Raw genomic sequence first — 12615 nt, forward strand, 5'->3', positions numbered from 1 at the left:
TATAATTTTCATAGCTGGCATGAATAGAGACGACCTTCTGGGGAGGAGAGCATAGATGGTAAAATAGCTGCACGCCATTTAAAACATTCAAAGCGTTTTCAACTTGCATTGTACCACCTTTCTTGGGACCAGCTGAAGTTGTGTGAGAAGGCCTGCACAGCCGTTCTGTGCTCATTAAATGAAATAATAAGTGCAAGACATTATGATATGTACAGTAACATGCAGGAGATGGATTAGTTGACTTTTATAAGTCCTGTCACCACTGCTGTATCACATGTACTCCCAACAAGGACTGTACCACTAGAAAGGACCGAATGACAGCCCACTCTGGTCCTGGAACTGTGTAGCAGGGATTTAGCGAGCCACAGCGCTCTGTTACTCCAGAAAACCCTAGACGAATTCCACCAGCCAGATTCTGAAAACCCGTGAGCTTGTCCTGGAGCAGGTGGGGAAGGATGCAAATCCGAATGATTTCCCCATCAGAGGAGGGTGACAGTTCCCAGGATGTCCTTTTCATAGCTTTGTTTATTTTCTTTTTATCTTCCAAAAGCAAAAGCGGATTTTATGCCCCAAACACTAGAATTGCAAACTAATGTTCAGAATGATTTTGCATCATTTCCGACACATTTGATACAATCTATGGGTTGATTCCCAGCCACAGTCTGTAGGTGGTACGTTTCATACAAAAAAACCCATTGTGAATCTGATACCGTTTGGTGCAGAAGTATGCATCCGGAGCTGCTGTTTCTCAGCCAAAGGATGAAGCACAAAGACGCGAAGGAGCTCACCTGAGATGTGACTGAGGAACCTCAATCTCCATGATTCAGTCTTCAGTGGTGTCAAAGGTATTCCCCAATGTCCCCAGGGAGTTAATTGTTGAGTGGCCAGGAGGTTTGAAGATTTGGTTGGTAAAACACCTACATACTCAAGTCAGCAGTTGATAATAAAGCGCTTTTGCAATAAGGACCTAATGGTGTGGTGTTGACTCTACTGTAGTTCTGAGCCCACAGACAGCTGCCATAAATTTAACTGCTGGTTTTCTCAGGTATAGAAAGTCTATATTTGCCTCTTCAGACTCTTTCCTTTAAACTGTTTATGGTCCTTGTTTTAATGGAAAGGTGCAGGGCTTTCTTTTGCAGGGGTTTATTTGTATCATTGACGAACAAATACGTGTGGCAGTTTATTCCGAAGGTCTTGTGCAGTGCAGTACATCTGAGATGCTCTCAGCCAGGGCACATTTGAGTTTCAGACCAATCCATTTGGGTTTTCACTGGCACTCTTCTCCTTTTCCTAAGTTTTTCTTGTGACCTAGAGCCCAGGAAAATGGTCAAATGATTTTGGACTGTCTGAACTGGAGAGTGTCTTTGGACAGTGAGTTGTTAAGTTGCTGGTGGTCTTATTGAGCTGCCTGAGGGGCCTGTTTCCCCTGTACATGAACTCAGATGCTCAGAGGCGGTTGGCATAATCTTTGTTGACACCCAGGGCTTTGTTCCTCTCGGACTCTACAGAGGCGTACAGGTCAGAGTGCAGGGAGGCACTGTCTGTCTCCAGCACCATCTCCGCAGCCCCCGTGACTCGCGGCAGAGTCACCACATCTGAATACTGGATCTGTGGGGAACTTCGGCCGGAGGAGGGCTTGGGAGCCTTCAGCTGCAGGTTGGCGTAACAGTCCTGTCGACCAGCACGGCCCTGAGAGAACAAACGAAATCAGACACAAGCAGCTGTCTTAGCCTGTGCTCTCTTTGTGAGAGTAAAAGACCGAAGCTGGGTACCCCTTCACCCAGGAAGGTGAACCCTTTGGCGGGTCATGAGATTTCACACTTCATGGCCACCTGGGTGCAGAAATCACACCAGACAGTGTGGGCATCTTTCTGTAAGTCGTGGGTTTGAGTCCAGTCTCTGCTACTAACTCAAGCGAGCGCAGGTGATAGGCTCCACATACACACGGAGGACAGCACACCTCCCGGCCCTTTAAGAACACCCTCAGGCAGACTTTCACAGTGTGCAGCCAATTAATCTATTATTTAATTATTATTTTTCTATCAGTTCCATTTTCCTTAAATACTTCCTTCGTCCTTGACTCGTACTTGCTACTGTGCGTTTGCTACCTCATAGTTTCTTTATGCCGGTTTTCTTTTTTCCTCTACTTTTTTTGCACTTTTTTGCATTTCAGTGCTTTTCCTGTTCCTTGCCACTACCTCACTGCAGCCCTGGTTGTTGGGTGTATTTTTTGTTTTTTTTGTGTATTTTGTGTCTTTTTCTTTTTCCTAACGCCATCTCTGATGGAATAGTGAGCCCATGGGGTCCATTATTTTGGCTCACTAGTCTGTCAGCGATGGCGTTAGGAGCACCAGGTTGGACCCTATGCGGCGCTGAGCGTGAGGATGACTGGAACCGATAAGCAACCAAATTCAAAGGCAAAAGGCAAAAATCGAAGTCGAAAAACTAGAACTAGGTCGGGTATCTAAAGTCAGGTCAAAAGTAGAAGCGCGCACCAGAGAAAGCCGAAGAGTACTTCTCAATAGCGAGTGGGGACTGAGTGGAGTGAGAGGGTATAAATAGAGAAGAGTGTGAGGAATGACGATTGATTAATTAGTGGGTGGGTGTTGGCGGTGAGAGGTGCTCGTAGGAATGTGGTTCGTGACAGTACCACCTGCCCTCACGGCACCTTAGCCATCTTCCCACAAGGCACAGATTGCAGGGTGCCCTTGACCGAATTTGTGAGGTGAAAAAAGGTCAACAAATCTTACTCAGCCAGCCATTTTCTAACCACTTTGTCCAATACAAGGTCAGGGGGAGGAAGACAAACGAAAATTTCTATTATAAATTAATTTTAAAGCAAAGACCCTATTAATATCTAATCATGGGAGCAAAGTCATATTTTGATTGCCTCTTTGTTTTTGTCGTTTTGGACAAGGGGGAAGTTTTGCCTACAGTTATAAATATGAAAGGTGATAAAGGTTATATCCTGAGCTACAGAAGGACTTGAGTGAGAGAGACCTGCTGAGCAGCTCTGTGGTTGATTTCCACTGGCTTATGTTGCTCACTGTTCAGCAGAGAACGAGGGCACAGACAGGAAATGAAGCTTAGTGTGAGAGAAAGCACAGGGGAGACGGAAAAGTCTATAAAGGCTGAAGAAACAGGGGAAGAAAAGAACAAGGGTGTCTGGGTGTACAAATACAATATCTGTATCCATCTGCTCTGAATGATGTGATAACAGTGCTCATTTAAACATCAAATACAATATCTGTATCCATCTGCTCTGAATGATGTGATAACAGTGCTCATTTAAACATCAAGGAACCGTTCCCAAAGTTGGATCTTTAACAAACACACCTTATTCGGGGGATTTTTTCATTGGAGAAAAAAATGACTTCTCGAACCCAAAAAAAACATTTTCATTACATTGTTCATGAACCGAAGAAGAGAGTTAAAAATAAATCCTATTTCCAACAGTCTGGCTGACCCCTGCTACTATGAAAGGATGTGGGCAGGGTACTAACTTAACCATTCAGTGTAAAAACTATTAGAATATTCACAAACTCAAGTAAAAACCACTAAACTAATGCCCTTGAAAACGAGAAAAGAACTTAATGGAGAGGCTCAAACGTGAACATATGCTGACTTTTAAGAGTGTTTCAGTGAAGCACACCACTTCACCATGCTGGTGTGTATACTAGTGCTGTACAACAGAGAGGGATTCAAAATATTTGTTCATTGGTGTTACTAATGTCAGTCTCATCCCTAATATTTTTTGTGAAAATTATAAAGTGTGCTACAAATATTCCCCTTGCTCTTTACTCAAATGGTAAAGGAGTGAAAATTATTTTCTACAACCTCTAACAGGTTGTATCTGTTATGAATGAAAACATGAACATTGGACATTGTCAAATATATTCACCTTGCAGTACAGAAAAGCAGATACAAATACTGTCTGAATACTCTGATTTTACATGTCTTAAGCACATGTGCATCAGTAAAACAGTACATTTTGAAGTTTTATTCCTTCCCTTTTCACCTGCAAATATGATCATTAAAAATCAACATTAGGTTAACATTAGGCTTAATTTCAGAAATGAAGTTGTATTCTTTTAATGAATACGTTATTGAAGCCGATAGCCCAGCTTCTTCCAAGAAACAGCTGAATTGATTAAATCGATAAGGAACCTACTACCAAATGGACTGTTTGGGCTCAATGACCAAATCTGGATTTGGATCTTCTATATTCTAATGAGCTGTACATCTGTTGTCAACCTAAACCCTCGTATATTGCACTAAAACCAATTAGCCAATCAAACAAAATGCTCAGGATTAGTGATTTGATTCATATTACCTGATGATACGTTCTTATTACAGTAAAAAAATGCATAGACTACCAACCTGTACAGTACATACAGTAGATTTACTCAGAATACCCCAATCTCAGTGCCCTGAATGCAGTCAGCTTGCTTTTTCCAGAAGCCCTATTAGGTGTAATGCCTAAGGTAGCACTGGAAACAACAATCAGAAATGACTGCTGATGATTCTTGTAGACCATGGGTCTCCAATACTTTCTGGAGGAGAAACCTTGTCCATCAGGTTTTATAGTTTACCTTCAAATCACAATTAAAGACTTAGGAAAGTTTGTTTGTGAACAATGAAGTAATTATTTGAAAAAATAATTGTTAGTCACTGATTAAGCATAATGCTAACTCAACAGATCAGTAATTTACAAGTGTTCCCAGTTTTTAGAAGTGATTTACTCAATCGAAATTTTCTAGGAAGAGATTCCACATGACATGAGCAGCTTCCTTCGAGCTACTGTAGGTAGGGAGCCAAAAGAAACAACTATACAGAACACAACAGCTGATGCTTGGAGTGAAAATCAGTGTGAAGACAAACCATGGAACAAGACAGTGTGAGAGAATTACTACGAGAAAGACTGGACAGGACAAGGACAACAGAGAGAGACGTGGTAGGGACTCACAGTCATTCTGACAAAGTCCCAACAAGCAGGAAGGAGAGTGAGACAAACTATCAATTACTGTAAAGGATCACAATTTATCCTTGTGAACATTGCACAATAATACTAGCACTGATACAACTATGACTGCAGTCATAACAGTAAAGCACAAGAGAGATAAGGAAAGACAGAATGAGAGATGGATGTAAAGATTGGAAGTTGTGTGTGGGGGTAACACACTTAAGAAAACCACAGACAATGCAGACAACTTTTGCAGAGCATTACTGCAACGTTCATAGAAGCATGTTAACAGGTGCTTTCTGGACAGTCGAGCTTCAGCCTTTGCAAGGACTGGGACTCCTCAGTGGTGGATACCTTTTCGCCAGGGTAAGCAGCACTAAAGTCTGAATTTATTGTTCAGTCCACAGAGTAACCCTACAGAAAAGGATCTCCTCCCTTTACTTGAACTTTTTCAGTATCTCAACCTTCCTGCCTGGGATACACCACAGTGCATCAGCAGCTTCTTGACATCATTATGTAATGTAGCTGGCAGGTGAATGTTACCGTGTTTCCATAGCCTAATTGTGCACTGACAGATTGCCTCACCCAGGACTCAGTTAGGACTGAAATAATAACTAGACAGCGAGGCTTCGGTAAGGACAGTCTCTTTAAATTGCCAAAACAGATACACGAAAGACAAGAAAGAAGGTGAAAGAGAGCTCCATCTCACCTGTGCGAGGCCTTTGAGTGTCTGACTATTGTTCGTATCAGATGAGTTAAGCTGAGGGTCAGCTCCTGTCAATGTACAGTGATGACGTTTACAGTGCTGATATTCAACTTTTTGCATTTTAAAACTGCTTGTATTTTACTGAAGAAAAGATTAAGCAAGGTAAAACGTAGAATGACAAAGCCAGGCCAAGCATTTTAATCTGGACAACATTTGCAGACCTAAACCTGTGTAGGTGCTGGCAAACTGTGATGGTGTGAAAGCAGTGAATATTTTCTAGCCTTTGAGCTGCCAGTTACTAGAGACTGGTCCTTTTCTAGTGGTGTTCCTTATTTTCCAGTTTTAAGCCAAACTACCTACTTATCCATAGCTGCAAGCTTTGGGGTTTGGCCTTGCTGGTGTCTGCTACAGCTGCTATTGTGTCAGGATCACACATAACAGTCCTTTCTCATGTACTGTAGTGCTTTCCACTATAATAAGATATGTGGTGGGTGTTATGTGCCTCATACTAAACTCCTGCTTAGTTTAATGTCGTAAATTAAGTGTCAAGGTAATGCGCATACTGTAGAAGACTATAAAAAAAGACACATTTTGACCACCATATGTTTTAGTACAAATAGCTTCCTGAAAACAGCCCTACAGCAGAGACTTACGATTGGGGTTCTATCTGATTTTATAAGAACTAAGTCTCTTCTACTTTGATACTTATTGAGGTTCTCTAAAAAGCAGACTACAAATTCCTGTTTTATGGATTATTCTTTAGAAAACTAATATGCCTAAGAAAGTGAGATAGTTTGCCAAACCTTTTTATGTTCCAGATTAACATTTTTCCTCCTAATCTATGATATCGCCAGTGGTGTCCAGACCTCTGGAAGATGTTTTGGTCAGTTGGGTGGTTCTCCAATGCCTGTGCACAGCAGACAAGACAAGAACACAGCAGGCAGCAGACAAGAACACACGTGATAAATGCACTCACGGCTCTGGGTGTAGTTGATATTGCCATAGATGGGGTTGTCTTCCATGTCCTTCAGCTTCAGACTGAAACTGGAGCACCAGAAGCCAACCCAAGGGAAAAAGAGCACAAAGAGACACATTATCTACTTTGAAAATTAATTCTGTATCATCACTAAAGTGTCATCAAAGTTTGCCACATTTTCCTTCACCCTCAGAATCTCAACATTTTTTAAATGTCAATGTATTTGCATAGATACTTTCTGTGTTGTGATTTTAATCACTGAATTACTGTAGATTCACTTGTAATACAAAATGTCATTGATTTAGGAGGTGCTTCTGTGTCGAGATTAGGCAACAGATGCTACTGCAGCATCTCTGACACTGGCTCAAAGTGCCAGACTGGGATGATACAAGCATGTGCTTGTTGACAATATGTTAGTCCAGGAGGAAATAAGTAACAAGGTTCTAAAATGGAATGGCTAAGAAAAATATAATACAAGTATATATACTGCATTAAAACAAAAGATACCCACCTTCTCCGAAAACGAGGCAGAAACTTTTTTCCTCCATCTGACAAAACAGAGGAAAGTGCTGTTGTAAACATTAGCCTCATTACTTTCACAAGTTCTTCAAGTGTAAATGATCTACACTCTGTGTTCACTAGAATGATTTTGGCTGAAACAGTAATTAAATCAACTCAATATTTTGTCAATGTGTTAAGGTGCATACAATAGGATACTGCAAGTGATGTAGTGTGTTATAACAGAAGAGAACTTGACAGTCCAAGTTACCTTTAATAAACTGTTACCTTTTATAATAAGGACAGAAACAAGACTTCTGTTGTACACCACTGTGAGCAATTTCAGGTTTTATGAGATTTGGTCTCACATAAAAGCAGCAGGTGTTTGTTACCTTATTTTGATAAGATTTACACAGACAGATGTTATGCTCAAACACTCCTGTATTTTAATGAAATTGAAAGTAAGGTGTTTGAGTTTAAACGTTTTGTGAATCTGCTGCTAATACAAGGTTTCTATTAATTAATTGCTCATTTACTCCCCATTTAATCCTGATGGCATTACATGATAAATTGTGGATTTTTAAGACAGCTTAAAAGTTAGAAACTAATCTCCAACCTCATGGGAATTTTGACCCATTAAAAGACAGTGCTTTGCTTGTATGCTCCTACCTGCGCTGTACTGAGAGATACAACAAAGAACGTTCCAGCACAAGGACAGGATGAACACGGCAACAATCACTGCAACCAAGATCCACAGCTGGTAGGTCCCCCGGAGGCTCCCAAGACCTGCGAGTCCAATTACAGAAAGCTGGAGGTCATGGGGACATGGTGTGGAGAAGAGCCAGTCTCAGAGATCAGATAAGACTGTGTGCAGCAGATTAGAGACAGGCAGATGAGTAAAAACATACGAGAGAGGTACAGTATAATAGTCTGCAGCAGGTAAGGTCAGCCCTGGAACTGCAGGTCCACAGTCATGAAGGTTTAATCATCGTTAATTAGCCTGACTGAGGCTTTTATTCAAGGACAGTGTGGGGAGGAAAAGCAAAGCAACAGCAGCAATTAGAGTAAAGATAAAGGAGTTGAAACTTTTGCTTGTTTAAAACTTACTGACTGAAATGCTGCCCCAGATTTTTGGTACCCATTTATACTGTATAATGGCATGTTATTGGACCGATCTGACTGAACTACCTTGCTCAAGGGCTCAATAACAGTGTGAGTAGTGTTTCAACTAGGGAATTAAACGCACAATCTTTCAGTTAAAAGTGTAGAGCTTTAACAACTTCTCCACACTGTTGCCGTGGTAATCTATCCCTGAAGTATTAATTGCCAAACATATCTTAGAATTTCATCTTTGCTACTAAAACAGTTGATTTGTTCATTTAAGCAGTTTTACAGAGCATCTGGAAAGATATTATGAAAGCCTTTCTGTGAACACACTATTAAGTTTAAAATGCTCATAAACCCTTTATGACAGACATGCTTAAATGTTTATAAATCATTTGCTGAAGCTTTTTTTCACTGTATAAAATTTGCTAAGCCTTGTCTCTTCAGGATTGATTAATATCACGGCAATATGTCAGAGCAACCGTTTAGACAAGATAATTATTTAAAGCTCTTCTTTAAATATTTATTGTGAAAATTCTGTCACAGAAATTAGTCATCTGCATTGTGTGGGTTTGTCTCTCCCTTTAGGATACACTATGTGCTCCAAAATAATCCCTTTGTAATGTCAGTGCCTCTCCATGTTCCAGCATCCAATGGCTTACATTCACACCTGCCGATTCAAACCAGCAGGGAGACATACAGCACTCACTCCCCCACCTTCAGAGAAGCGTACGCACTTCCGGAGACACACTTCTCCACTTTTTGTTTTCGTTTGAAATCTGGAACGCGACCGTGCTGAGAATCGGCTATTTAACTCTCAGGCTTTTCTGCTGCTTTTGTAGTTTCCTGTCAGGACTCTCATCTTTTGTAAAATCGCAAATATCCACCACTCTTTAGAAATCCAGAAACGGCCGCAACACATAATGTGACGTTCTGTTTTAATTACCTTGGAATCCTCCCTAGTGCAGTAAAAGCCATGTCAAATATAACACCCTCTTCATGAAGGAGATCTCAAACATGCACTAGAGATATGTCATTGGGCCTTTTCTGGCACCCACACTATTTACTTAAAAAGTATTTTTATAAAACCGTAATTTGTTAATCAATTACTAGCAAAACAGTCAAACAGCATTTTCATTATGAATACTTTGCTTTTTACTGTATTGAGAAGATTTCTGTCTTTCTTTACGGGAGTTTGAACATGAGTACTCAGGCAAAGCTGATTCTCACCCTAGTCCTGAAGGACTTCCAGTGACCCAACTTTAATTTGACGAAGCACTAATCTGATGACTGCTTTCATCTGAAATATTGATCAAGCCCTTAGTTTCTTCAAAGATGGTGTCATGCGAGCAGCTTCAGAACGTCAAACGTGCTCCCGAATTGTATGATATTACATTTAAAATAGTTACAACAATGAGACTGATTTTGTCTTTGACTTGACAATCTTTAAATGAGACTGATATAATAGCAAGCACACTGTGAAGTGAGTTAATTTCTTCAGATGGTATATTCAAAATGCAGGAACCCAAGCCGAGAGAGGGAATTAACTATTAATCTACTAAAAAAATAAAATCTTAATTATGTTTTCATATTTTTTTTAAAATCAAAATTAATAATTAAATTCTAATGTCTTCCTGCGAGAATTAATCTCGAATCTGAACTAGGACGCAACGATGTGCTGGGGATGGCTGATAAGCGATTGGAGAAGCAATTTGGAAGAGCGGGATTTGAGCAAAATCTGACATTTAAAAACATGGCAACTGTCAGCTGGGGAAACTCTAACTGGTGCGCTGGGTTACGTAGATACTCGTGGACGAACTGGCTGGCTGGCGTTACTGTACATCTCCAAGGGTAACAAAAGATGGATTTGGTTTGAAGGCGAATGAAGTATCAGACTCACCACTTATTTCTGTGCAGTTGGACCTGCAGCTGGGCAAACCCATGTTCCCCATTTCAGAGCTTCGATCGTCTCGGATCCAGCGCTGAGGAGAGAACTGCTGGTTTACTTATTCCTGCAAACCTGTCTTGCACATTTGGAAAGGTCGGCCCTTGTTCTCTCTGTTTCTGTGCTGCTGTTGAAATAATACAGTTTGAAACACCTCTCTCTTCTCTGCTGTGACTTCAGGCCCCAGAATGAAAGAGACTCCAGCAGCTGCAGGGGATATTTTAGGGTTTTTCAGAGCAGGATGCACACTCTTCAACTACTGCTGTGCAGAAAGCATAGCAAGATACTGAGCTGCAAACCGCACCCCTTCCTATGAACACAGAGAAGAAGAGACAGAGACAAAGAGAGAGAAGACAGAATCAGCATGTCACACTGACTTCATGCTGAAACAGCACCAGAGAAATGTCGTTGGCCCTTTTCTGGCACGTACACTACTTACTACAGCGTATTTTGTAAAACTTTCATTTGTTATACACTCGCTAGTAAGTAGACAGCATTCTCATCATGAATAGATTACGTTTTATTGTACGGAGACGATTTCTGTCTTTCTTTCAGGAAAACCTCCATACTCCCACCCTAACCTACATCGGAGGAGATTCAGGGGAGCTGGTAGAACAGTAAAGGTACCTGGGGACTGTTCTGAACTCCGAGCTAAATTTCAAAGCCAATACTGATCTGCATTGATGATTCATTGTTGATTTTGTGCCATCGGTCCTTCCTTGAATCTGTTCTAACTTTTACCCTGATCTGCTGGTTTGGCAACCTGAATCTGAGAGGCAAGAACAAACTGGGCAGCCTTGTGAAAATATGTCAGAAGGTTGTTGGTGCTGATCTTCCAGCCCTCTCCTCCATCTATCGTACACGTGTTTTACGTAAAGCAAATCTGTGACGATCCTTCACACCCCTTGTTTTATCATTTCCAGTTACTCCCATCAGAATGCAACAAAACCAACACCAAACCCAACAGATTTAAGTTCTCATTCTTACAGTACCTGTAGCCATATTGTTACTTAATACTTTTTGTATGTAATTTTCTATGTAAATATGTATGCGTGTGGTTGTTATCGTGGTTTTTTTTCTGTCCGTCTGTACACCAACACTGCTGCTGTAAAACAACTTTCCCCCACTTGGGAATAAGAAAGACTCTCTCTCTCTTTACTGCAGTTTGAACATAAGAACTCGTACAACACTGATTCTCACCCCTTGGAGTCTTGAAGGCCGTTGGCCACTTGATTTTTTTCCCAGCCGACTTCCAGTGACCCAGCTGGCAATCAATTTGATCAAGCACTGATCTGATGACCACTTTCATTGAAACAGCGATCAAGCCCAGCTGACACACCGGTCTTACAGGACCAGAGCTGAAAAGTCTACCATACAGAACGAGCCCTGTGGCAGAATAAAGCACACAGTCATTGATACACTGAAAGTCTTCTGCCTGTCTGCTCGATGTTGTCCAACAGTTTGTGAGCCATGACAACAAAGAAATAAGCGGAGGAGCACACCTTTTTACCCAGACTGGGATGGTTTACATCTGTGGAAATGTTTTACCTTAAAAATATTGTACCATATATATACCAACATCTCATAAATTGACTTCAAACTTATTGAAAAAACAAAGCATAATAAAACACAATATGTTCTCTTGTACTTGTTCTCTTGACATACCATATATTTAGGGAAAACTTGTGATGTAGCTGAAAATGTATCTATTTAAGATATAGATTTACATGGATTTTAAAGTCGTGACAACTGAGGCCATTTAGTTTTTTTTCTTTTTTCTTTACCATATGGAGAGTACAATGAAGGGTAAAGTACCAGTGATGAATAAGATCTTTTTACTTTTATAAGCCTGCTACTTCATGTTCCAATTGAAAGAAACTACAGGAAGACCCAAGTACATTGTTTATTAGGTATCATTGAGGGAATTTGATTGAATGAAATTATGAATTTGTTACTATTAATAAATATTTGTATGTATGATTTACTTATTCATTTATTCAATTAACCTTTATGGGTTGGATTACTCCCATATAATTGTATTTACGATTATCTTTAAAAAACTGTAAATCTTCACTGCTTTGCAAAGGTCTTAGATATCTTAGACACGATCAGAAGATACTCTACATCAGGAGAACATAAACAATTGATCATTTTTTCGTGTTTTCCACTGTTACAACCTTGCCCGTCATTAAGGCAGTTTGGGCAGGAAGGAAACAGGCTATAGCAGTCTTTAACTCACATTGATCAGAATCTTTAAAAAAGTCAATCAGAGCAACTCAGGATAAATTATACATGAGCAGCCAATATAAAATGTTGTAGTACTGTAGCTCATCCATCAAATTTACCATTCAAATCTAATTGACTCATTAGCAGGTGTTCTTTGTCATTAACCTTATTTGTTCTTCTGCATATATCTTTAAAAC

At 40.3% G+C, this 12615-nt stretch overlaps 1 protein-coding gene across 1 annotated transcript; it reads right to left on the reverse strand.

Moving 5' to 3' along the window:
* Window positions 1-1395: 1395 nt before the first annotated feature.
* Window positions 1396-10364, reverse strand: LOC148818050 (uncharacterized). Its single transcript, XM_088937491.1, has 6 exons — window positions 10148-10364; window positions 7813-7929; window positions 7157-7193; window positions 6646-6713; window positions 5673-5737; window positions 1396-1689 (listed from the first exon to the last, which is right to left on the reverse strand). The coding sequence occupies exons 1-6, from the start codon at window positions 10197-10199 to the stop codon at window positions 1447-1449; spliced, it is 582 nt and encodes a 193-aa protein (XP_088793617.1). The 5' UTR covers window positions 10200-10364; the 3' UTR covers window positions 1396-1446.
* Between the last annotated feature and the right edge of the window lie 2251 nt (window positions 10365-12615).

Source organism: Atractosteus spatula, chromosome 19 (genome assembly GCF_055471065.1).
Source record: "Atractosteus spatula isolate fAtrSpa1 chromosome 19, fAtrSpa1.hap1, whole genome shotgun sequence".
NCBI lineage: Eukaryota > Metazoa > Chordata > Actinopteri > Semionotiformes > Lepisosteidae > Atractosteus > Atractosteus spatula.